The sequence below is a fragment of the Lithobates pipiens genome, unplaced genomic scaffold, assembly GCF_037356315.1.
Source record: "Lithobates pipiens isolate NorthernLeopardFrog02 unplaced genomic scaffold, aLitPip1_a1.2 Scaffold_28, whole genome shotgun sequence".
Lineage (NCBI taxonomy): Eukaryota > Metazoa > Chordata > Amphibia > Anura > Ranidae > Lithobates > Lithobates pipiens.
In genome coordinates this window covers 162,133,694-162,158,377 of record NW_027507789.1, presented here as the reverse complement: position 1 = coordinate 162,158,377, position 24,684 = coordinate 162,133,694, and the positions used below count along the sequence as shown (strand labels likewise).

At 43.5% G+C, this 24,684-nt stretch overlaps 1 protein-coding gene across 2 annotated transcripts in view; it reads left to right on the top strand.

Annotated features, from left to right (window-relative positions):
* The window catches only part of IKZF3 (IKAROS family zinc finger 3), a 224,925-nt gene that overhangs the window by 96,886 nt on the left and 103,355 nt on the right, over positions 1–24,684 (top strand). For both annotated transcript variants that reach the window (XM_077459817.1, XM_077459816.1), the window contains exons 2-3: positions 17,453–17,506; positions 20,881–21,015. In XM_077459817.1, coding sequence (XP_077315943.1) covers positions 17,453–17,506; positions 20,881–21,015 — 189 coding nt within the window. The remainder of the gene's footprint in view (positions 1–17,452; positions 17,507–20,880; positions 21,016–24,684) is intronic.

Sequence of the window (24,684 nt, the reverse complement as noted above, 5' to 3'; positions counted from 1 at the left end):
TACTGATTTCTTCTTTACAGGGCTAGATAGGTTAATGTTAGCTTGTGAATGTCTGTAGATGCAGGGATTCTAGTGGTAGGGTGGACTTTAAGGGTTTATTAAGCTACTCAGATGATTTTAAATGGACCCTTCAGAATTTGTTTTCCTAAAGGAAAATAGTAGGGTTGGACCAATATCAGTATCAGTACCGATACCAAGCATCTCAAAGAAATCATTTTCAGGTATCGTAGCATTTGCATGAGTGTGATGCGATTTGAGCCTATACAAAATATATGAGCTTAAATCGCACTGCAAAGAAACGTATGCAATTTGAATGGGAAGGCGGTGCAGTTTCCCCCACCGCCCCTGTGTGATCCCAGGCTTGTCATAGTGACTTCAACCTGGGTTCACACAAGAGCGGTGTGGGAAATCGCATGCCATTCGGACAGGAATCACACCACATTCCTTTTTAAATTGCATGCGATTTGAGCCCACTCATTTTGTATAAGCTCAAATGACACTCGGTAGTGACAAGTACTTGACCGGAAGCATCTTTACTTGTACTCGTGGTAAAAAAAGTATCGATGCAACCCTAGAAAATAGGTTGTAATGCAATCGGTGAATGGGGGAGAGTCTGATCAGTCACAGGATTCTCTCCCCCATTCACAGTTTGTGTTACAGGCAGTGTAATCCATGAAAGGCTTTTCTCAACGGGGGAGGAGGAAGAAGAGGGCGGGTCTACCCGTCCCGTCAAACCCTCTGTACTGTCGTTCTGTCTGAAGACCCGAAGCTTTTAACCATTGCAGCGCTGGACATTCACAGGCAGGAAGAGGACAGGCATCCCAGCAGTGACAATTCTCCTGGTTCACCTTTGTTCAGGTAAGTGATGTGACAAAAGCTGTGAGATTTTTTTATTTAGCTAAACTTCAGCTTTAAGGATTACAAAAAAAAAACCCTGCAATAAATTGCTTTTTTGTTTCACGGCTAGTTACTTTTTAAGTTGACGGGGTATGAGTTAACCTCCAAACATTCTACAGTTGAATTTAGAAATGTAGGCTGGGAGACCACAGTTTCACACTTTTGGCCCTTCAGATGCATTGTTCGTAGTGTGGATTAACCTCAGCACAAACCTAACGTGCGACACATTTGGTGATGCTTTTTGTGGGTTCTTGCCTTCCTTGTATTTATTAGATTTTTGAAGATGTAGGGATTTTCTTTAAGATGTAATTCATTATACATATATTCTTTCATCTTGTGCTGTGGGTTCTTGGAAACAATGCTTCTTGTGAAAAGTAGTAACACGTGGGCTGTTTTATTGTCTGAAAGAAACCAGTAGTAGATCCGCTACTTTGATATTGGATCAATTGAGGTAGTTTAGACATCTTGCAGACTGTGAGACAGACCAAATGGAGAAAGTCCTTGAAACAGTCTCATATTAAATTAGAAGGATTTTCTTTTTTATTTGGTCCAGGATCTTGTTAGGAGCAAGGCAAGAAGGTCATTTTCTTTCCGGTCCTCAGCAGGCTTAAAAGAGAAGTTCTGTATTAAAAAATAAATAAAAAAACTGCATATACAGTTAGAACTGAGTGATCAAACACTGCTGATTGCTCAGTTCTCTTCTCTTGCTTCGCGCTGAGCAGATGAGCAGAGAACCTCTTTCACACGAACAATCCGTTCAGGTCTGCCTGTCAGTTTTTTGGGCGGACCTGAACGGATGCTCCATAGACGTCTATGGAGCGTCGGATGTCAGCGGTGACATCAGAGGAGCATCCGACCCACTCCAATCTGAAAAAGTGTGATGGAGGAAAAACCTACTTTTCCATCCGTCTGCGGATCGGGTGACGACGGACTCTGCAGTCCGTTGTCATCCGATCTCCCATAGGGGAGAGCGGCGCTGTGACAGGTCTATCCCTGCACAGTGTGCAGAGACAGATCTGTCATCTCCTTGCTCAGCGGGGATCGATGGAGCGATCCTCCGCTGAGCAAGCGGAACGCCAGACAAAATGCCTAAAAAACGCCCAAAAAGCAAAATCCCATTCATTTTAATGGCACCTGTTCACATCTGAGCATTTGGTCACCTGAAGCAAAACGCCTGAAGCTCAAAAAAGTACATGAGCTTCTTTTTGGGAAGATTGCAGGCATTTTCCTGCCTTTTACATTGGTGACCTTTTGACCTGTACAAAAACGGGGGGGGGGGGGGGGGGGAATCGCAGCAAAAACGCGCGACTTTCCGCTTGAGACGAAACGCTCAGGTGTGAATGCAGCCTAAGTCAGTGGCTCTCTGCTCTCCTGTCCAGAGCTAACTTGAGGACTGGGCTGTGGAGGGGGTGGAAAAAGGCTGGCTTAGGCTCTCAGCAGATCGCTGAGAGGCTGAGCCAGGTGCCAGTCCGGGATTCTGGGCGGATACCGACCATGAGGTTGGGATCTTTCCTGAGCCTGGACTGGCTGAGTGACGTTAACCGACAGCTGGATTTAGACCACTGTTGGCTGAAAATGGGTCACATGAGTGCAGAATGAATTACGCTCCTGTGATCCATGAGACTTCTCAGTTACTCAAATAAAAACATAACTGCTGCGCTTGTAGGAAATATGCACAGTCACTAAAATAAGCTGCAAGCACAATATTGATGAAGGTCAACACAAGTAAATAAAAAGGATAAAGGTGCAGCACTTAACATTAAATCTAAAGTTCATAAAAGTCCATGTGGAGAATAGTTCACAGGAGATGTCCAAAAAAGAGGTTCTGAGGGTAAAGTGCAGCAGAATAGCACATAAGTGAGGAATCTATCACCAGCACCCAATCATACTGCCGCTGTATAATAATAATATAATAAAGGCTTTGAACGGCAACATTGTCAGTCTGGAGAGAGGGTGTGTTAGACTATCAGATTTTGATGCACTTGACTATCAAATTGAAGCTTAGCTCCAGATAATAGTTACAGCAATTCATTTTTTTTCTTTTAGGATAGCGGTTTTACATAAATGAATAAAAGCTGACCATTGTAAGAATCTCTGTCAGTGGTAAATGGATTGTCTCAACCTGCTAATTGCTGCTTTGCTTAGACAGCTTAGTCTGGTAAAGTAATTTGAAACATAACAGACTTAATGTCACTGCTAGGCTCCGTCCTACATGCGTTTTGTGCTAATGGCCCCAGCAAAACACACGTTAGGACGAAACGCGTGTAGGGAGGAGCCTCGCACTGATCCAGCACATCCACCAGAGTGAGCGGAGTGGTGGTTTGTTTGAAAATTGTATACCACACGTTCTTGTGAGTAGGTTTACCCTACTTTTTAAATAAAGGGGGCACCAAGTTTGCCACAATCTGGAGATTTTGATGTGCTTTCTTTACTGAATGCTGCTGATTCTGTTGATGCTAGAAACCATTGTCTGATGAAGTGATTTAATTTAATTAAATACAATTAAAAATACTTGCAGTAATTAGGAGAGAAGTATGGTCAAAGCTTTTTTGGTCATACTTCTCTTCTGGGTCACAGGAGTGCACTTTTGCTCTTCTGTGACCCAGAGTGAGCCTATAGTGGGCTACCGCTTGATATCAGCTGACGTGACAGAGACACTCCAGGCTCTGTAAGTATCCCAACCATATTGTTGGCACCCACCCAGCTGCCTGATTGACAGCTGGCTCCTCCATTCAGCACCTGCCCCCTCTCCAGCCTGGCCGTCCAGTGAGCTAAAGGGGCAGAACGAAGAGTGGTGACTGATAGTCACTAGAGCTGCAACTAACGATTAATTTGGCTGTCGACTAATCTATCGATTATTTATTCGATTAGTCAACGACTATCCGATTATTTTTTTATTTTTTTTTTTAATGAATCTAGTGTTTTTTTTTTTATTAGCTAATTAATCCTTTGGATAACCTTGAGAGTATTGCAGGGCAGAGTATTGCAGGGCAGAGTATTGGCGGGCATTGCAGGACAGAGTATTGGCGGGCATTGCATTGCAGGGCAGAGTATTGGCGGGCATTGCATTGCAGGGCAGAGTATTGGCGGGCATGGCAGGGCATTGGCGGGCAGGGCAGAGTATTGGCGGGCATTGCAGGGCAGGGCAGAGTATTGACGGGCATTGCAGGGCAGGGCAGAGTATTGGCGGGCATTGCAGAGTATAGTATAGTATTGCAGGGCAGAGTATTGCATTGGCAGGGTATGGAGGGATGGCTGCATCCATCCGACCTCTCCCCTCCACTACACAGATCAGTACAGAGAGGGGAGAGAGAAACCGGCGTCATGTCATGACGCCGGTTTGTTTACAAGTGATCGCTCCATCGGAGCGATCACATTGTAAACGCCTGGGTGTAGAAAGATGGCCGCCGCTTCGGAGCTAGGCCGAAGCCGTGGCCTCTCCTAAGGCCGAGACCGTGGAGCGCTCCGTGGATCGCGGCATGTGCGCACGGATCGGTGACGATCCGTTGCACCCCTAGGGACGGCGGCACGGAGGGGGAGAAGAGAGGGGGACGGCGGCATGGAGGGGGAGAAGAGAGGGGGATGGCGACACGGAGGGGAGCAGTAAATGCTAAGCACTGCCCCCACTGTGACGCATCGACGCCCTGCACGCACGTCGACGTATTTTCTTAGTCGACGTAGTCGATTACGTCGATGCGTCGTGGCAGCTCTAATAGTCACCGCACTCCACTCTGAGCTGACCAAGAACTGAGCTATCAGCGGTCATGTGATCACTCAGTTCTCAGGCATAGCACTGACCTGGGACATGTGCAGCACCAGACCGATGCTGCAGCCTAGAGGTGAATATGTATGTTTGTTTTTATATAGTGCAAACTTCTCCTTATAGTCTACTGTCTGATTTGCTTCCAGTTCTTATCTATTAAATTGAATGAAATTTTTCTATTATGATAGTTTTTCTGTGCTTTCTTGCCTTCTGACAGTAGCAGACCCATATATTCATCGTAAAAGATTTACATAACATTACAGAGGAAATACGATGAGGTATATAAGGAGTGGTTCTCAATATTCATTTAAATCATTGGCCTGAAGACTGTAAATGTTTAGCTTCACAAGAAGTTGCAGCGGCTTTGATGTGTATTGGGTCTTCCAGTGTCTTCCTTGGTTATGAAAAACATCTGAAGACAATTCGTAAGAAGCCGCAACTTCAAAAATATGCAAATACTTTGCATCAGTGCATCCTTCCCAGTAAATTTGCAAGTTCATTTTTTTTTTTTCATTTCATATTCTTATCTGCTATTTTTCACCTCTAAATCATAACATTAACCACTTGCTTACAGGGCCTCCTATCCAGACCAATGTTCAACTTTCAGCGCTGATGCATTTTGAATGACAATTGCGCGGTCATACCACACTGTACCCAAATTCAATTTTTCCCCCCCAAACAGAGCTTTCTTTTGGTGGTATTTGATCACCTGTGCGATTTTTATTTTTTGTAAAAAAAATGTAAAAAGACCGAATAAAAAAAAATATATATATATATTTTTTTGTTATAAAATTTAAAAATGGGTAATTTTTGTCCATCATTGATGTACGCTGATGAGGCTGCACTGATGGGCACCGATAGGTGGCAGTGATAGGCACTGATGGGTGGCAGTGATGGGCACTGATCGGTTACACTGATAGGCAGCACTTCTAGGTGGCACTGATTGGCACCACTGGTGGGCATTGATAGGTGGCACTTGTGAGCATGGATAGGTGGCACATGTGGGCATTGATAGGTGGCACTTGTGGGCACTTTCAGATGGCATATATGGGGCATAATTGCCTCTTCCATTTCAGGACTGATGAGCCAGTAATCGGCTTTTTTTTCCTCCTCCGCTGTCAGCACGAGGAGAAAAAAAAAAGATCACCGAGCTTTTGTTTTGATCATGTGATCAGCTGTCACTGGCTGACAGCTGATCACATGGTAAGGGGCCGGGACCGGTGATCACCCGAATCTCAGTGACTCGGGGATCACAACGCGATCCGCGTGCACCCCCCCAGGGAGCGTGTACAGGGGAGACCGTCATATGACGGCATGGCGGGAATTCAAATCTGCGCTGTGGCCGTCATTCGGCCATAGCACGGATGTCAAGTGGTTAATGCAGGATTACTTGACTGTGAAAGCTTTATCTATACCCAGATAAACTTTTGAATATTTTTATACTTTGTTTCCAGATGTATACTGTAGCTTCCAGTTTCTGCAGCAGACAGGTTGACCTTGATGGGATACTATAGGATTTGACTGAACTTTAGCCGGTCTATTATCCACTTGCCGACCACCGCACACAGATGTACATCAGCAGAATGGCATAGGCAGGCAAATGAGCGTACATGTACGTCCCTTTAAATTTGCCACCTATTGGGCGCCCGCCTGGGTACTCGATGTTTGCTGGCGGCCAGCAATTGCGGTATGGAGAGGTGGAATGGGGAGATGCCTATGTAAACAAGGCATTTCCCTGTTCTGCCTAGTGACATGACAGGGATCTACTGCTCCCTGTTATCGGGAGCAGTGATCGATTTGATGTCCTAGGTAGCCCGACCCCCCTACAGTTGGAACACCTCCCTAGGACACACTTAACCCCTTGATCGCCCCCTAGTGTTTAACCCCTTCCCTGCCAGTGTTATTTAACACAGTAATCAGTGCATTTTTATAATACTGATCACTTTATAAATGACAATGGTCCCAAAATAGTGTCAAAAGTGTCCAATGTGTATGCCATAATGTCGCAGTCATGATAAAAATCACAGATCTCCGCCATTACTGATAAAAAATAAATAATACAAATGCCATAAACTTTTGCACAAACCAATCAATATACGCTTATTGCTTTTTTCTTTTACCAAAAATATATAGAAGAATACATATCGGCCTAAACTGAGAAAGAAATTTGTTTTTTTAATACATTTTTTGGGGGATATTTATTATAGCGAAAAGGAAAAAAATATTGCTTTTTTCTATATTGTCACTCTTTTTTTGTTTATAGCGCAAAAAATAAAAACTGCAGAGGTGATCAAATACCACCAAAAGAAAGCTCTATTTGTGGGGAAAAAAGACTCAATTTTTGCTTGGCCGCAACGTTGCGCGACCGTGCAATTGTCGGCTAAAGCGACGCAGTGCCGAACCGCAAAAAATGCTCTGGTCAGGAAGGGGGTAAAATCTTTCGGGACTGAAGTGGTTAATTTTAGGCACACATTTGAAATTAATAAGCTTTAAAATCAATCTGTCATGAGAGAGCCATGGTGCTGCAATAGCTAGCCTCCTTCTAAAAATGCCTTGGCTGTTATGTCAACTTACTGGCTTACTCTCCATCACTGAGTATTGTGGGCTGTGATTGGCCCGAGCCTCAATGATGTCACTCCCACACTTGCGCCCGAGAGCCGCTGGTAACGGCACACCCACTAAAGCGTATGTGCCATTGCTTCAGTTTGTTTCAGTGCGCATGTGCCGATGACGTCAGCACATGCAAATACAGGGGAAATCCAGGGTAGCTACAGGTAAGCCTTATTATAGGCTTACCTGTAGCAAAAAGTGTGTTGTAAAGCCCCTTTCACACTGGGACGGTGGGTGCATCGGCGGTAAAGCTTTACCGTCAAGTTCGTGGCGCTATTTGGCCGCTACCCCCCACTAGCAGCTGAGAACTGGTTAAAAACCTGATTTTAATGGGCAGGAGAGGTGAAGGAGCAGTGTATATGCCGCTCCTTCCCCGCTCCAAAGATGCTGCCAGCAGGACTTTTTTTAGCGTCCTGCTAGTGCACCGTTCCAGTGTGAAAGCCCTCGGGGGCTCTTTCGCGGTGCTTTGCAGGTGTTATTTTTAAAGCTCTCCAGTGTGAAAGGGGTCAAACCACTTTAAATATGAAGCCTGGACAAGTGTAATATATGTACTGTACTACACCTGGCCAATCCCTGTGGAAGCTGGAAATCACGATAGTAGGTAACACTAGCTTCTGGATCCTGTAGCGAGTGGCTGCTCTGCTGTTTAATAAGCACAGGAGGATACTTGTTCAGCATAGATGCCATTCAGAGAACACTTGCATTTTCTCAATGAATGCAAAGTGTTTCCCAATTGGATGAGTTGTAAATTATGACATCACTGTGCCGATCTACCTTATCCAATAAGACAGGAATATGCAATTAGCGGACCTCCAGCTGTTGCAGAACTACAAGTCTCATGAGGCATTGCAAGACACTGACAGCAACAAGCATTACACCCAGAGGCAGAGGCATGATGGAACTTATAGATTCGCAACAGCTGGAGGTCCACTAATTGCATATCCCTGCAATAAGAGAACAATTTAGGAAAATCATGAACAGTAACAAAGCAATAAAAAGCTGATTCTATCCTTTCCCTATTCTACTGTCTACCAGAGCTGCACGATTCTGGGGAAAATGAGAATCACGATTTTTTTGCATAGAATAAAGATCACGATTCTCATGGCGTAACATCATCTTTCACATTATACAAAAAAATTGGGCTAACTTTACTGTCTCGTTTTTTTTTTTATTCATAAAAAAAATTTTTTCCAAACAAATCGCATTTTATATAGATATATATATATATAGATATATATAATGTTTTGGGGTTCTAAGTCATTTTCTATCAAAAAATAATGATCTCACCTTGAAACCAGCGAGTGTCAGGAAACGGTTTCATTTTTAATTGGTTAAACAGTCTCTCATTTACAGACTGAAGGTCATTCCTTTGATTTAAAGAACAAGACGTTACAATGTTTATAATTAGCTCAGCAGCTGAGGAATGTTGTGATACTTGGCAGGCGGCCTGTTTTTTTTTTTTTTTTGACAGCGCTGGTTTGAGCAGAGAACTCTGCATAGAATCGGAAAAATGCTTTGTTAAGATTGCGAGGGGGAAAGAATTACGATCTCAATTCTTAACGATTCATCGTGCAGCTCTACTGTCTAAGTGTTTTTTCTTTTGGAAATTTCTCCTAACTTCCTGTCCTAATGGCGATTTTAACTGGGACCGAAAGGAAGGGAATATCTTCTCACCAGTGGGCCGCAAAGAGCAGCAAAAACTGATAGTTTTATCTTGCACAGTCAGTGGACCATTTTAGATGCAGGTGGGCACAAATCAGGGGGAATGAGCATTCCATAGAGAGATTTTCTTAAAAGTTCTTGACCAGAGCTTGACAGTTCAAAAGATGTTAGCTCATGCATATGCAAATCTATTCTCTCTCTTGAATGTATGAATAAAATAGTTTGAATTTCCATTTGGTGTGTTCTGGGTGAATGTTAAGTGGTCTACAGAGGAAAAAATGGGATGGTCAGGGAACAAGTGGCTGGGAGTAGCTATGTTTTAAGTGGGTAGTGTGTGTGGCTTTGTCCTTTTGGGTTTATAATGAGGAGTATCCCTTGGGAGACCTGTGAGTATGTGGTCAACAAAGGATTGATCTTCTATTATGCCATACCTTCCTTTGTGCTTAGTGAGGCAAATTAAAATGTAAAATGTGTTATACTTTCATATTGGAAGTTAATGAATTCCCAGTATAAATCTGTCCTTTTGAAATTTAATTCTCCCTCCATGCTGCCAAAAAAACCTTACTTTTATTAGTACCCTTGTATCCAGCTATGTCAACTGCTTTCTAACTTTAACTCCCTACTTCTTCTCCCAGTGTCTCAATTGGCCAACTCATGCACCGCCAGCTTGGCCACCACTAACTATTTAAAGTGAACTAAAAATCCCTCTTCTTCTTTAAAGGCTCCAAGCCCGGGGACTACGAGTGATTACATGACCATTGATTACTTAGGTCTTAGTCCGCTTGAAGGGGAGAGCAGTGACTATCACCGCACTCTACTCTGCCCCTCCAGCTCTGACTGGAGCATCAGGCTGGAGAGGAGACTGGCACAGTTGGCTCCAGCTCTAAGCACATGACTGTCAATCAGGCAGCTGAGTGGATCATGACAGTAGGGGTAGCCTGACAGCCTGGAGCGGCTCTGTGACGTCAGCTGACAGTAGCTTTAGCTTCTGGGTCTTGGGAGTTTAAAAGTAAGTGCACCCTGTGACCCAGAAGAATAGTATGCTCAAAAAAGCTTTTGGCTAAACTTCTCTTTTAATCTCCCCCTCTCTTCTGGCATCTTCCTCCCCCCTGTAAAACATGCACTGGTCACATTAATACTTAAAAAGACCCCACCAATAAGAAAATATTAAGACATATCTCCTTGCTCCCATTTACCTCCCAACTTCTAGAATGCCCAGTCTACAGCCATCTAAGCTGCTCCCTCACTAATAACAAAGTTGTCAGAAAATCAGATCGTTCGGAACGAGGTGACGTTCGTTACGTATGAGGGGACTATGTAGAAGCTAGTAGCCAATTGCTTTGGTCTCGTAATTTAATCTGAGCATGCGTGGCACTTTGTCCGTCGGAATTCTCTACAAACAATCAGAAAAGGTCAGATTGGATTTTTTTTGTCAGAAAATTTTAGATCCAGCTCTCAAACTTTTTCCATCGGAATTTCCAATGGAAAAAGTCCGATAGAGCCCACACACAATCGGATTGTCCGACAACATAATCCGATTGGACCTTTTCCGTCGGAATTTCCAACCGTGTGTACCGGGCATAAAACCAATGGCCATTACTCCGCACTCAAACTATTAAACCTTTCTGCTGCCTTTGATATAATTGAACTCAAAAAATGCCACTCATTTGGCCTTTACATATTTTATTTTTCCTGGTTCACTTGCTAACTAAGTGCTCCTTCAGTGTCACCTTCTGTACAACTCCAATTCCTCCTCTCCTTTTCCTCTTTCCGTAGGGGACCCTGAGGCTGACAGCTTTCCCATTCAGTCTTCTTGCACATCACTGATATACTAACCGACATATCAGTATGGATGTCACAACGTTTGAAAGCTAAATCGTTCCATAACTGAGCTCATAATATTTCCTACCCCCACCCCCACCCACTCCTAGCTTTTCTGGTTCAGTCATATTTATTATGGTTTTTAAACATAACCAAATGAGCAACAAAATTACCCACTCAGGAGTCTTGGAAAGAATATAAAATAAAACACATATATACCGTATATACTCGAGTATAGGCCGACCCGAATATAAGCCGAGGCCCCCAATTTACCCCCAAAAAAACTGGCAAACTTATTGACTCGTGTATAAGCCGAGGGTGAGACATGCCTGTCCATCCCTGTGTGTGTGTCCGTCCATCCCTGTGTGTCCGTCCATCCCTGTGTGTCCGTCCATCCCTGTGTGTCCGTCCATCCATCCCTGTGTGTGTGTGTGTCCATCCATCCATCCATCCCTGTGTGTGTGTGTCTCCATCCATCCATCCATCCATCCCTGTGTGTGTGTGTCTCCATCCATCCATCCATCCATCCCTGTGTGTGTGTGTCTCCATCCATCCATCCATCCATCCCTGTGTGTGTGTGTCTCCATCCATCCATCCATCCCTGTGTGTGTGTGTATCCATCCATCCCTGTGTGTGTGTGTGTGTCTCCATCCATCCATCCATCCGTGTGTGTGTGTCTCCATCCGTGTGTGTGTGTGTGTGTGTGTGTGTGTGTGTGTGTGTGTGTGTGTGTGTCCAGCCTACCTGTGTCCCGAGCCTTTGTCCCGAGCCTCCGTCCCGTGTCGTGCCTTGCCTTCGTCCCGTCCCGTCCCGTCCCGTCCCGTGCCGTGCCTTGCCTTGCCTCCGTCCCGTGCCCTCTTCGTCGGCGGCCATTGTAAAATTCAAAAGCCGCGCCTCCTCCTTCGCCTGTGATAGGCGGAACACTGAATTTCCCAGCAGCCTGTGTTCCGCCTATCACGGACGTCGTATCATCCTCGTCCGTAGTACGAGGATGAGACGATGCCTGTGATAGGCGGAACACAGGCTGCTGGGAAATTCAGTGTTCCGCCTATCACAGGCGAAGGCGGAGCCGGAGGCGCGGCTTTTGAATCATAGAATGGCCGCTGTCTGTCTGCTCGACACGCTGATCGAGCGGGCAGACAGCGATGACTCGAGTATAAGCCGAGGGGGGCACTTTCAGCCTCAAAAAAGAGGCTGAAAATCTCGGCTTATACTCGAGTATATACGGTACATAATAATAAAAAAATATAAAACACAAGGAGGTGTCAATGGAAATCAGAACAGAGTAATATATTAAGTAAAAGGAGAGTCAAAATGGAGATCCCCAAAATATAGTTCCATATAATCCAAAAGGTGAGATCCAAATTTTCCATTGAAATCCAGAGTACAACTATGCATCCCTTGTCCTATGCCAGGACATGTGGTTTAATATTTTACTCTGACCTCTCCTCCTCTCCTTCTGGCCCCATAGTCAGTCTCTTTCTAAATCTTGTCACCTTCACCTCAGTAACATTTCCAAAATATGCCCATTCTTAAGCAATTACACCACCAAACGTATTCACTCTTTGTTATCTTTCACCTCAACTACTGCAACTCCATCCTCATTGGCCTATGGCACTCTGCAAAGGTGGAAAAGGCTCATCAGGGGACCTGAGAAGAGGGGGATCTGGGCTGCTCTGTGCAAAACATGTTTTTTATTTAAAACAACTGATCTCTCTCCTTCCTTCCCCTGTCAGAATGGTGATCCACCTTGTTTACATAGGCAGATCCCCTTTCTGCCTCTCTTTACTCCGATCGCAGGTGATGGTCGACATAGAGTCCGCCGGACCCCGCAGGCGTGCTCCCGCAGTGCATGACGAGCACGCGCTCACTGTATCTAATGCACGGACCGATGTCCAGGTGCGTTGTTTCACAGCCGCAGTATATGTGCGGTGGGCGGTCCAGAAATAGTTTAAGTGGAATTCTAGCCTATATTCAAACTAGTTAATTCTCTGAAAAGTTATTCTTGGCTGATTGCTATTCAGAGTGTGGCTAAGCCATCTGTATGTTGTCTACCGTGTAGGGCTTCCTTTAACCACTTGAGATCCGCGCTATAGCCAAATGACGGCTACAGCGCGGATCTCCTTTTCCGGGACTACGTCTATTGATGTCGTCCCGTGCACGAGCGGCCTGCGCGCCCCCTGAGGGGCGCGCGGCGCGCTCTGTGATCGGCGAGTCCATGAGACTCCCCTGATCACCGATCCGTGCAAGGGGTCGATCCCGACCCCTTATCACGTGATCAGCTGTCAGCCAATGACAGCTGATCATGTGATATAACGGAGCCGGTAATCGGCTATTATTCCTCCTCGCGCTGTCAGCGCGAGGAGAAAAAAAAAAGCTGATCACCGGCGGTCGTGATCGGGACATCAGTCCCGATCACGGCCAGCCATGCTAGTGCCCACCTGCCCCTTGCCAGTGCCCACCTGCCCCCTGCAGTGCCACATGTATTAAAAGTAAGTGCCCCCCGTCAGTGCCACCCAGCAGTGCCCACAGTGCCATCCAGCAGTGCCCACAGTGCCACCCAGCAGTGCCACCCAGCAGTGCCCACAATCTGCCTCAAAGGTGCTGCACCCCAGTGCCACATATCCGTGCCCATCATTGTCATCTACCAGTGCCCAGCAGTGCCACCTATCAGAGCCACCTATCAGTGCCACCTATCAGTGCCCATCAGTCCCATCTATCAGTGGTACCTATCAGTGCCCATCCGTGCCACCCATCCGTGCCATCTTATCTGTGCCCATCTTTGCCCATCAGTGCCACCTTATCTGTGCCCATCGGTGCCGCCTTATCTGTGCCTATTAGTGCCGCCTTAACTATGCCTATCAGTGCCCACCAGTGCAGCCTATCAGTGCCCACCAATGCAGCCTATCAGTGCCCACCAATGCAGCCCATCAGTGCCCACCAGTGCAGCCTATCAGTGCCGCCTAATCAGCGCACTTCAATGAAGGAGAAAAATGACCCGTTTGCAAAATTTTATAACAAACTATTAAACATGATTTTTTTTTTGCATCTTTTTTTGTTTGTTTAGCAAAAAAAAAGCTCTATTTGTGGGAAAAAAAATGATAAAAATTTCATTTGGGTACAGTGTTGTATGCCCGCGCAATTGTCATTCAAACTGCATCATCGCTGAAAGCTGAAAATTGGTCTGGGACTGAGGGGGGTTTAAGTGCCCAGTAAGCAAGTGGTTAAAAATAATTAGTCAAAATTTTGTGTATGCCCAGATTGCCATCTGGATATTCAGTTAGATCCATATATATTTGGACACAGGCACAATTTTCATACCTTTGGCTCTGTATGCCACCAGAATAAAATTAAAACAAAACAATCCAGATTAATTTGAAGTGCAGACTTTCAGCCTTAATTCAAGCGATTGAATGGAAATATCAAGTTAAGAATAGAGGTCGACCGATATATCGGCCGGCCGATATATCGGCCGATATTTGCCGTTTTTTAAATAATCGGCATCGGCCGATTGTTCTGATAAAAAGCCGATTCTACAGCGGGACTTTGAAATGACTTCTGTAAGAAGTCAGTGTGAGTTGCCTGAGTCGTCATAGCAACACTTTCCTCCTCTCTGGGCAGACTGCCAAGAAAAGAACTAAATGATACAATGTTTACACTTCAATGAATGAAGTCATCTCTGTGTGTAGAAGTTCTCAGTTTAACCATTTAAAGACTAAATCTTTTCTGACACTTGTTGCTTACAAGTAAAAATCCTGTATTTTCTGCCAGAAAATCACTTAGACCCCCCAAAAATGATATATATTTTTTTAGCAGAGATCCTAGGGAATAAAATAACGGTTGTTGCAATATTTTATGTCACACGGCATTTGCACAGAGGTCTTTCAAATGCATTTTTTTGGGGAAAAAAATACACCATTTAAAATATAAAAATAAAATAAAAACAGTAAAGTTAGCCCATTTTTTTTTTTTTTTTTGTCCAAAAGTTTTGACTACCCGTTTTTATTTAATATATAGGTTTTTTTTTGTTTTTTTTTAATCTAGATCATACATACAACTAAACTGATTGGAGGTTTGTTTTGTTTAATAAATGTTTAAGTGTAAGAAATTTTCTGTATCACTTATGAAGGCTGCTTTCACACTGGAGCGGGCAGGCGTTGATGGTAAAACGCAAGTTTTAGCGGCTCTTTACCATCATTTTAGCGGTGCTATTTGGCTGCTAGTGGGGCACATATAACCCAGCTAGCGGCCAAGGAAGAGGTTAAATGCGCCCATGAAGCACCGCTGCCAAATCGCATTGCATGCGCTTCGGCAGTGGTGCCCATTCATATCAATGGGCAGGAGTGGTGGAGGAGCGGTATACACCACTCCAAACGTGCTGCTTGCAGGACTTTTTTTTTTAAGATCCTGCCAGCGCATCGCCTCCGTGTGAAAGCACTCTGTCTTTCACACAGACTGCAGGGGAGCCATTTTGCAGGCACTTTACAGGCGCTATTTTTAGCCCAAAAGCGCCTTAAAAAATGCCCCAGTGGGAAAGGTGTGTTAGATCAAGGGGGATTAAAAATAAATAAGTAAAATAAAATCGGCCTAACATATCGGCCCAAAAAAATCGGCATCATATATCGGCTATCGGCCGCCATGATTTCTAAATATCGGCATCGGCCAGAGAAAAACCCATATCGGTCGACCTCTAGTTAAGAATTTAAGAACTGCAACCATTTTTATACACGGTCTCCCCCATTTTCAGGGGCTCAAATGTAATTTGGCAGATATAATATAATCATAAATAAAATGTTAATTTTTAATATTTTGTTGAGAATCCTTTACTGGCAATGACTGCCTGAAGTCTGGAACCCATGGACTGGGTTTCCTCCTTTCTGATAATTTGCCAGGCTCTAATTGCAGCTGTCTTCAGCTGTTCTTTGTTTGTGGGTCTTTCTGCCTTTATTTTTCTCTCCAGCAAGTGAAATGCATGCTCAATTGGGTTGAGATCAGGTGATTGATTTGGCCATTACAGAATATTCAATTTCTTTTCCTTCAAAAGCTCCTGTGTTGCTTTTGCAGTGTGTTGTGGATCATTGTCCATCTGTACTGTGGAGCGCCATCCAATCAACTTCGCTGCATTTGGCTGAATCTGGGCTGACAGTATATCTCTAAACACTACAGAATTCATCTGGCTGCTTCTGTCTTCTGTCACATCATCAATAAACACCAATGTCCCAGTGCCACTGGAAGCCATGCATGCCCTTGCCATCACACTGCCTCCACAATGTTTTACAGATGACGTTGTGTGCTTTGGATCATGAGCTGTTCCAAGCCTTCTCCACACTTTTTTCTTCCTGTCATTCTGGTACAGATTAATCTTAGTTTCATCCATCCAAAGAATGCTTTCCTAGAACTGGTCTGGCTTTTTAAGATGTTTTTTGGCTTTTCTATTCTTCAGGCTTATGAATGGTTTGCACCTTGTGGTGAACCCGCTGTATTTGCTCTCATGAAGTCTTCTCTTGATTGTAGAGTTTGACAATGATACATCCATCTCCTGGAGAGTGTCCTTCACTTGTCTGGATTTTGTGATTGAGTTTTTCTTTACCATAGAGAGGATCCTGTGATCATCCACCACTGTTGTCTTCCTGTGATGTCCAGGCCCTTTTTTATGTTGCTGACCTCCTCAGTGCGTTCTTCTTTCATAAAAATGTACCAAACTGTTGATTTGTCCACTCCTAATGTTGCTGCTATCTCTCTGATGGATTTGTTTAGTTTTTGAAGCCTTACAATGGTCTGTTTCACTTGCATAGGCAGCTCCTTTGAACACATGATCAACTTTTTACCTGCTTAATTGATGAAGAAATAATGAAGGAGTAGCCCACACCCGACCATGAAACAGCTTTTGATTCAATTGTCCAATTACTTTTGGTCCCTTGAAAAAAGGGGGATGGCTATTCTTAAGAGCTCTAATTTCTAAATCCTTCCTCCAATTTGGATGTACATACTTTCAAATGAAACCTGAGATTGTGCACTTTCAACCCATATCTATTATATAACTATAGCCAGAATTTGTTTTGGTAAATACCTGAAAAATTCTAAAGTTGTGCCTGTGTTCAGATATATATGGACCTAACGGTACATCCTGAAGAGAATTGTGTATGTCTTTTGTCATTCGTTGGTGGCCCAAGACTATAAATAAGAAAGTTTAGGCAATGGGATGGCCATTGTGCTGCGGTCTCAACTTAGGCCAGAGCAGCCTTTCTCAACCTTTTCAACACAGAGGAACCCTTGAAATAGTTCTCCGGTCTCAGGGAGCCCCTGCTAATAATTAGAAATCTACATTAGTGTGATGATCAGTGGGAAGAATGGTCCTTACACTTGTGGTCATTGGGAAGAATTACCTTGTTACAGATAGCTAAAAAGATCAATGGTGTCAGTGGGAACTTATCTGAGAGGCAGAAATTGCCCAATTCTGAAGGAACCCCTAGCAACCTCTGGAGGAACCCTAGGGTTCCACGGAACCCTGGTTGAGGCTCACTGGGCTAGAGCATGCCTTTAATTTCAAATTGATATTATGAGGATTATGTGCTGTTTTATTAACTACTGTCAGGGTCTTTACCTACAGTGACTAAAATGTTTACCTGCAGTGACTAAATCATTTTATGGTTAAATAATGTACACCTTTGTTGAACATTTGTTGATTTTTCTTTTCAGATGTGGATACAAGTATGGACTCAGTCAATAGCCAGGACCAGCCTCAACCTGCAGGTAAAACAATTCTAGTGATGTCTTCATTTGGATTTGTGTTTGGCATCACAGCTTGGCCTCCCGGTCTAATGTATATTAGAAGTGTTTTCTTTGTGGGCAGTGGAGGGAACATATGATATAGAAGGTGATTTCTTCTACATATACAAGGTGTTGATTGTTCAAAAAGCAAGTTTCTGTACATCTGTACATCATAATCAACTTTACAAAGAACTATTTGTGCAACATTAAAAATGTAACAATGGGTTCCCCATTGACAACATCATTTATGACGAAACGCGTCTGGGAAGGTACGCAGTGACGCCATCACGTTGTAGAAGGGGAGGACGGGCTCCCGAATGCCGGCCGGCTTTTTATGTTCCATTGTGCATGCTGTATTGATTCGATGCTCATGTAAGTGTGCTACTTTTTGCTCTAATTAAACTTCCAAACAGTGTTACACTATGTTGGTTTCCTCTTCTTCCCTCGAGCCACTGATAGTAATTTTTGGGATCATGGAATAAGATGTGTATATGTGAATACTGCTTTCTATTACGGTGAGCTGATCCATTAAAAGGAGGAGTATTCTGAGGAGATTGAGGATATATTTACAACGTTTTTATTAAGCTTCCATCTGGTAAGCGCACTCACTATAAGGTGACGGGCACTTGTGCGCATTTCGAGTGTGTGTAACCACCGTGGTGTTCTTACATAGGATCGCAATTGTTGATTATCTATGGACTTTTTCATGAACTCTTTAATTATGAATTCATATTAATTGTCATTTTTATTTATAAGTTTTGAATATATTAATTATTTATAATTTTCATTATATTTTTTTATATTTTGTATTTTGGGTAGTTAACGTATAGATTATTTTCTTGTTGGCGCAGCTTTTTGTATTTCCTTGATGTTGCACCAGAGCCTCAGCTGTCCGGGATTCTCCCTCCTGATTGGCACCATTGGCTCTCACTGCTGTCAATTAAAGTCTGTGAGTCAGTGAGGAGAGAGAGGGGCGGGGCAGAGCCGTGGCTCCATGTCTGAATGGACACACAAAGCAGTGGCTCGGGTGCCCCCATAGCAAGCTGCTTGCTGTTTGGGTACTCAGCAGGAGGAAGGGGCCAGGAGCTCCAGCCAGGGACCCGAGAAAAGGAAGATCTGGCCTGCTCTGTGCAAAACCACTGAACAGAGCAGGTGAATATTTATTATTTTTAACCACTTCACCCCCGGAACTATTTGCCCCCTTAATGACAGGGCCATTTTTTGCGTGTGTGTATATATATATACATATATTAGGTGTGCAATGGATTGTCCTTGATCCGTGATCCGAACGGGTCACCCTGTTTGGATCGGCACACCCCACGATCTGCAGAGCACTCCGCTGCCTCGGTCTTAGGAAAGGCCGCAGCTTTGGCCTAGCTCCGGAGCAGCGGCCATCTTGGTACACCCGGCGGCCGTTTACAATGTGATCACTCTGTCATGTCATGAAGCCGGTTCCTCTCTCCCCACTGTGTACTGATCTGTACAATGGGGGGGAGAGATCGGATGGCAGCAGCGCTGTGGGCTGGATCTGTAGTGCCCAGAGCACTGCTCTGTGAAAATTGCAGTCACGTCCATCCATGCCCAGCCATCCCTCCATACTCTGCAGTACCCTGCCAATACTCTGCATTACCCTGCCAATACTCTGCATTACCCTGCCAATACTCTGCCATACCCTGCCAATACTCTGCAATACCCTGCCAATACTCTGCAATACCCTGCCAATACTCTGCCATACCCTGCCAATACTCTGTTATACCCTGCCAATACTCTGCAATACCCTGCCATTACTCGATGATACCCAGCCATACTCTGCAATACTCGGTAATACCCAGCCATACTTGGCGATACCCAGCCATGCTCAGCTGTACCCAGCCATACTCAGCCAATATTACAGTGGGGGAAATGTCCATTACAATGGGGAGATTGTGGATATTACAGTGGGGATTATATGGTGGTGGAATTTTGACAGGTTTTTGCAAATTCAATTATTATTTGCTGATCCGAAAAATGATCCGATCCGTGACTCTGATCTGAGGAACGATCCGATCCGTGAGTTTTTTGAACCGAGGAACGATCCGATCCGTGAGTTTTTTGATCCGAGGAACGATCCGATCCGTGAGTTTTTTGATCCGTTGCACCCCTAATATATATAAATAAATAAATAAATATATATATACTTTAATGTTATTTTAAGGAGAGTGAAACGCATCATAGAGGAGTGGTTTCAAGGTGGGGACCTGCAGCATGCATTGCTTAATGGAATAAAGTTTGAAAGCAAGTGGCGATATCAGTGTGTGACCCCTTTTGTTTTCTGCACCTAGGTTTCTCGCATACACATGGTGAGGGGATTCAGGATTTGAGGCTGATGTGGAGAGAACACACTTTTTTTTTCTCAGAATCTTATTAGACTGGGCCCTGGAGCCCAGAGACTTTGTAGAACTATGGGTGGGACAAAGCCTCCATTCCTATGTCCACATATTGCCTGGCAGCCAGACCACATTATTTGTTTCAGCAATTCACAGACATTTATATATGTGAGCTGAATTGTGAAGAGGGCTCTCTTCTATGCGAGTATGCTGCTAGATGAAAAGGCTGAGTGCTGACAGAACGTTCGGTGAAAAGTAGTGACATCAGCGGTGTGTAGCCCTTTTTGTTTTCTGAACGGCGCCTACATGAAGTGTGGACAAGCTCTTACGACGGGCACACAGCATGCCCGTGGCTAGGGGGAAGATTGTAAAGTGGAGCAGTGGGGTTTCCTTTGGTTTTTTCTGTGGCAATGAAACCTAGATGTTGCATGCACACTGTCCACAATCCTAGCTGCAAGTGCCTCACAATATATTACATTGTGAGACATTCATTTACTGGCATGGCATGTAAAAAAAAACTGCATAGCATATGTATTTGCATACTATTGTAGTCTATATATGGACATGCTCCGTTGCACTTTGCAGAATGTGAATGAATATGTCTGACATTATGTTAACGCCCCTAAAGGAGCTTGCAAACTCTTTCTATACCACAGTCACACACAGTAGGCAGAAGACAGTTACCAGTAGGTTTTTGAATTGTAAGAGATGATCAAAGGACCTGGAGAAAATGCACAAAAACATAGGGAGAACATACAAACTTCATGTAGACTGTCCTTCATTGAAGTCAAAACTAGGAGGTCAGTGCTGCAAGACAAATGGTCAGCATTCATAAATCAATGACTTAATGGTCATTTTTTTTTTTCATACAAGAATCCTGGATTTCCTTTTTAATTGGGTATCTTTTCTGTCCTAGGCGAATCTTGCAGTATTTTATTTTTTACTCTCATACTCTGCTGTACTGCAGTTTATTTCCTTTCCTTTTTTCAGATCTGAGTGTTTGTTCTTCAAAGAGAATCACAGAAACAGACCTGCATGTTTCTGTATACCCACAACATAAGGAGGAAGAAGAGGCACAATTCCAAAGATTAGACCAGGAGGATCTTAATGGAGAAGATAACAATGGTAACGTTTATGTAACTGTATTTACTATGTACACAACATATGCGTACTCTTTTCTTTTCCAATAATTTTCTATTGGTTTTCAACACAGTCGTAGAAAATACAAAGCAGGTCATATGTACTCTAGCACTGTACATCTTCAAACATGACCCAAAATTTCCAACATATCCTCATAGTACCTGCTCAGGAGCATCACCCTATTAACAAACCAATTCCCATGTGTCTGAGATAAAAGGAAGTGGCAAAGTTGAGTAGTAGGACAACAATGAGAAAAAAACCCTTGCAAAAGGGTATGTTGCAAATAGGTAGGGTGGTACAGGTATAAACCGTAGCCCACATGGGCAAGTAACGTAAACCTAAGCCCTTGTACACGCGGTCGGACATTCCGACGGAAAATGTCCGATAGGACCGTGTTGTCAGATAATCCGACCGTGTGTGGGCTCCATCGGACTGTTTCCGTCGGATATTCCGACGGACAAAGTTTTAGAGCTGGGCTCTAAAACTTTCCGACAACATGATCCGACTTTGTCCGATTGTGTGTACAGAATTCCGATCAGACAAAGTGCCACGCATGCTCAGATCAAATTCCTAGACCAAAGCTATTGGATACTAGCCTGAACATAGTCCCGTCGTAACTAAATAACGTCATCACGTTACGTACGATCGGATTTTCTGACAACTTTGTCCGACCGTGTGTATGCAACACAAGTTTCGGACAAAATCCGACGGATTTTCTTGTCGGAATGTCCGACCGTGTGTACAAGGGCTTAGGGTGAAGAAACTAGGAGAAAGACAAGAAGGAAAAAGGAAAGCATAAGAGAAAGTATAGAAAGAGACTTATGTCTCCCTTCGTCCTGTGAGTCCAGTCAGTTATGCCATTCAATGTTCTCCTGAAGGGTACTATATCCAAGGGTCCCATATTTTTTCAAATAGGGAAATGTTTTCTTGTAATGTAAAATCTAACAATATGGTGCGCTGTTCCTTTAAACATACACTATATTACCAAAAGTATGCCTGCCTTTACACGCACATGAACTTGAATGGCATCAAAGTCTTAATCCGTAGGGTTCAATATTGAGTTAAATAATTAAACAAGTACACCAACACAGGATAGTGCTGTGGGTGTAAGCAAACATGGTATACAGTGTCACCATTGAGTTGGCCCACCCTTTGCAGCTATAACAGCTTCAACTCTTCTGGGAAGTCTGTCCACAAGGTTTAGGAGTGTGTCTATTTGAATGTTATTGACCATTCTTGCAAAAGCACATTTGTGAGGTCAGGCACTGATGTGAATGAGAAGGCCTGGCTCGCAGTCTCCGCTCTAATTCATCCCAAAGGTGCTCTGTCAGGTTGAGGTAAGGAATTATGGTGTGGGGTTGTTTGTCAGGGATTGGGCTTGACTCTTAAGGTGTCAGCATACCATGACATTTTGGACAATTTCATGCTCCCAACTTTGTGGGAACAGTTTGGGGATGGCCCCCTTCCTGTTTCAACATGACTGTGCACCAGTGCACAAAAATGTCCATGAAGACATCAATGAGTGAGTTTGGGGTGGAGGAACTTGACCTGCACAGAGTCCTGACATCAACCCAATAGAACACCTTTGGGATGAATTAGAGCGGGGACTGCGGACCAGGCCTTCTCATCCAAATGCACTTCTGGAAGAATGGCCAAACATTCCCATAGACACTCCTAAACCTTGTGGACAGCCTTCCCAGAAGAGTTGAAGCTGTTATAGCTGCAAAGGGTGGGCCAACTCAATATTGAACCCTACGGACTAAGACTGGTATACCATTAAAGTTCATGTGCATGTAAAGGCAGGCATCCCAATACTTTTGGTAATATAGTGTATATACTGCAAAATACTGTGCAAAAAAATGTATGATAAATAATGCGACCTTAATATGTTTTGTGAGAAATTCAATTATTAACATGAGATAAGAAAACATCCAGTGACTAAAGTGCTCTTAAATATAACAAGTGTCCATAATGACCACCAATCACCTCTGGGTGCAATGCACGCTCACCCTAAACATTGACCTAAAAGGTCAGTAATCGCAGCTTTAATTAATGGCTTTAATGATCCACCATGCAGCTCTGTGCATCAACGTCATGCGTGTTTTCCTTTAAAGGGCTTGCTTAACTTCACGGAAAAAGGCTCAGACAAAAAAAAATAAAAGAGATCCACTCATAGCACAATATGTATACATAAAACTATTAAAATACTTAATGCACTCACATGCCATATATATTGATAATAGCAAAAAAGTGTTTTAAAATTCATCAGCTATCCTTTCCACTATAGCTTCCAGGGTTCAGAGACAACCAGAGATGATGTCCCTGGCTCCAACTGACACGTTTCCTCACTGGTTACTTGACTTCCTCAGGTAGCTACTTTTGTGAGTGCATTAAGTATTTTAAGTTTAATGTATACATTTTGGTCTATGAGCAAATCTCTTTATATGTTTTGAGTTTTCTTCCATGGAGTAACGCAAACCCTCTAAAGGAAAACACGCATGAAGGTGATGCACAGAACAGCATGGTAGATCATTAAAGCCATTAATCTGTGTTTTTAGGTCAGTGTTTAAGGTGAGTGGTGATTTGGAGTGAGAATTGCACCCAGAGGTGATTGGTGGTTAAAGCACTATTTTTGACACTCACCTTATTTTTATCCATTTGAAGTGTGGACTTTCTGGAGCACTGATATTTCAATATTGGTATATTTGAGAGCGCTTTGGTCACTTTTTTTTGTTTATCAAAATCATTTTTTCTAATGTTTCTTATTAATTTTTGTTTTCACAAGCAATCTTAAGGTTGGATTATTTATCATGCATTTTTGCACAGTTTTTAAAAGTGGATGAGTACACTTGGGTGGTCGTGGCAGTTCCAGGCATGCAAACAATTAAAATGTAATCTGTATATTCAGTTAACATTTATTTTAGTTATTTAGCAGCACAAGAGTCAATATAATTTTATATCTAATAATGTAGCCAACATTTTTTCCTGTATCATTATCCATGATAGCTTCAAGTGAATCACGTGGGAATGGGATAGATGAGGATCTCCATGATCTAACAATTGCTACCTTGGTGGCCAGGAATATGAATTAAATCAGTTTGTTGGTGTGTGTTGGGACCTCCGCTACTGGTTGGCCCAGTAGGGCTTGGCATAGGGATTTTTTTTGAGATGTCAGAGAATATATAATATTATAGACTTGGAGGCAAACTCTCCTGAACCCAGGCCATGACCACCAAATGTAGTGCCTGTGCCCTCCTGTCTGCAACCCCTAAAACACTTATAGGAGGCACCTGGGACATATGATGCAAGTTTGGTAGGTACCATGTACCAACATAACAGTAGTAGTAGTAGTTTGCTTTATTCATGAAGGTTTTTATTAAAGCCTTGGAGGCCCTCTGTACCAGTTTGTGCCTCTGTAGGTCCTCATCCAGGTCCTGCTTCCACTTCACTATGTAAGATATTCTATCCTTACTTCAATAATGGATAAATGACATCACAGAGATATGGTCTGGGATCTTGTTGATTTTTTTTTTACATAAATGTTCCAATGCAGACATGGTAGTCACGTTAGAACTACATGATAATCTCTGAAATTGCTTTATCTGTGGATAGAGGAAGTATGCAGTGGCAGGTAGCTGGTGGTTATTTTGTAAA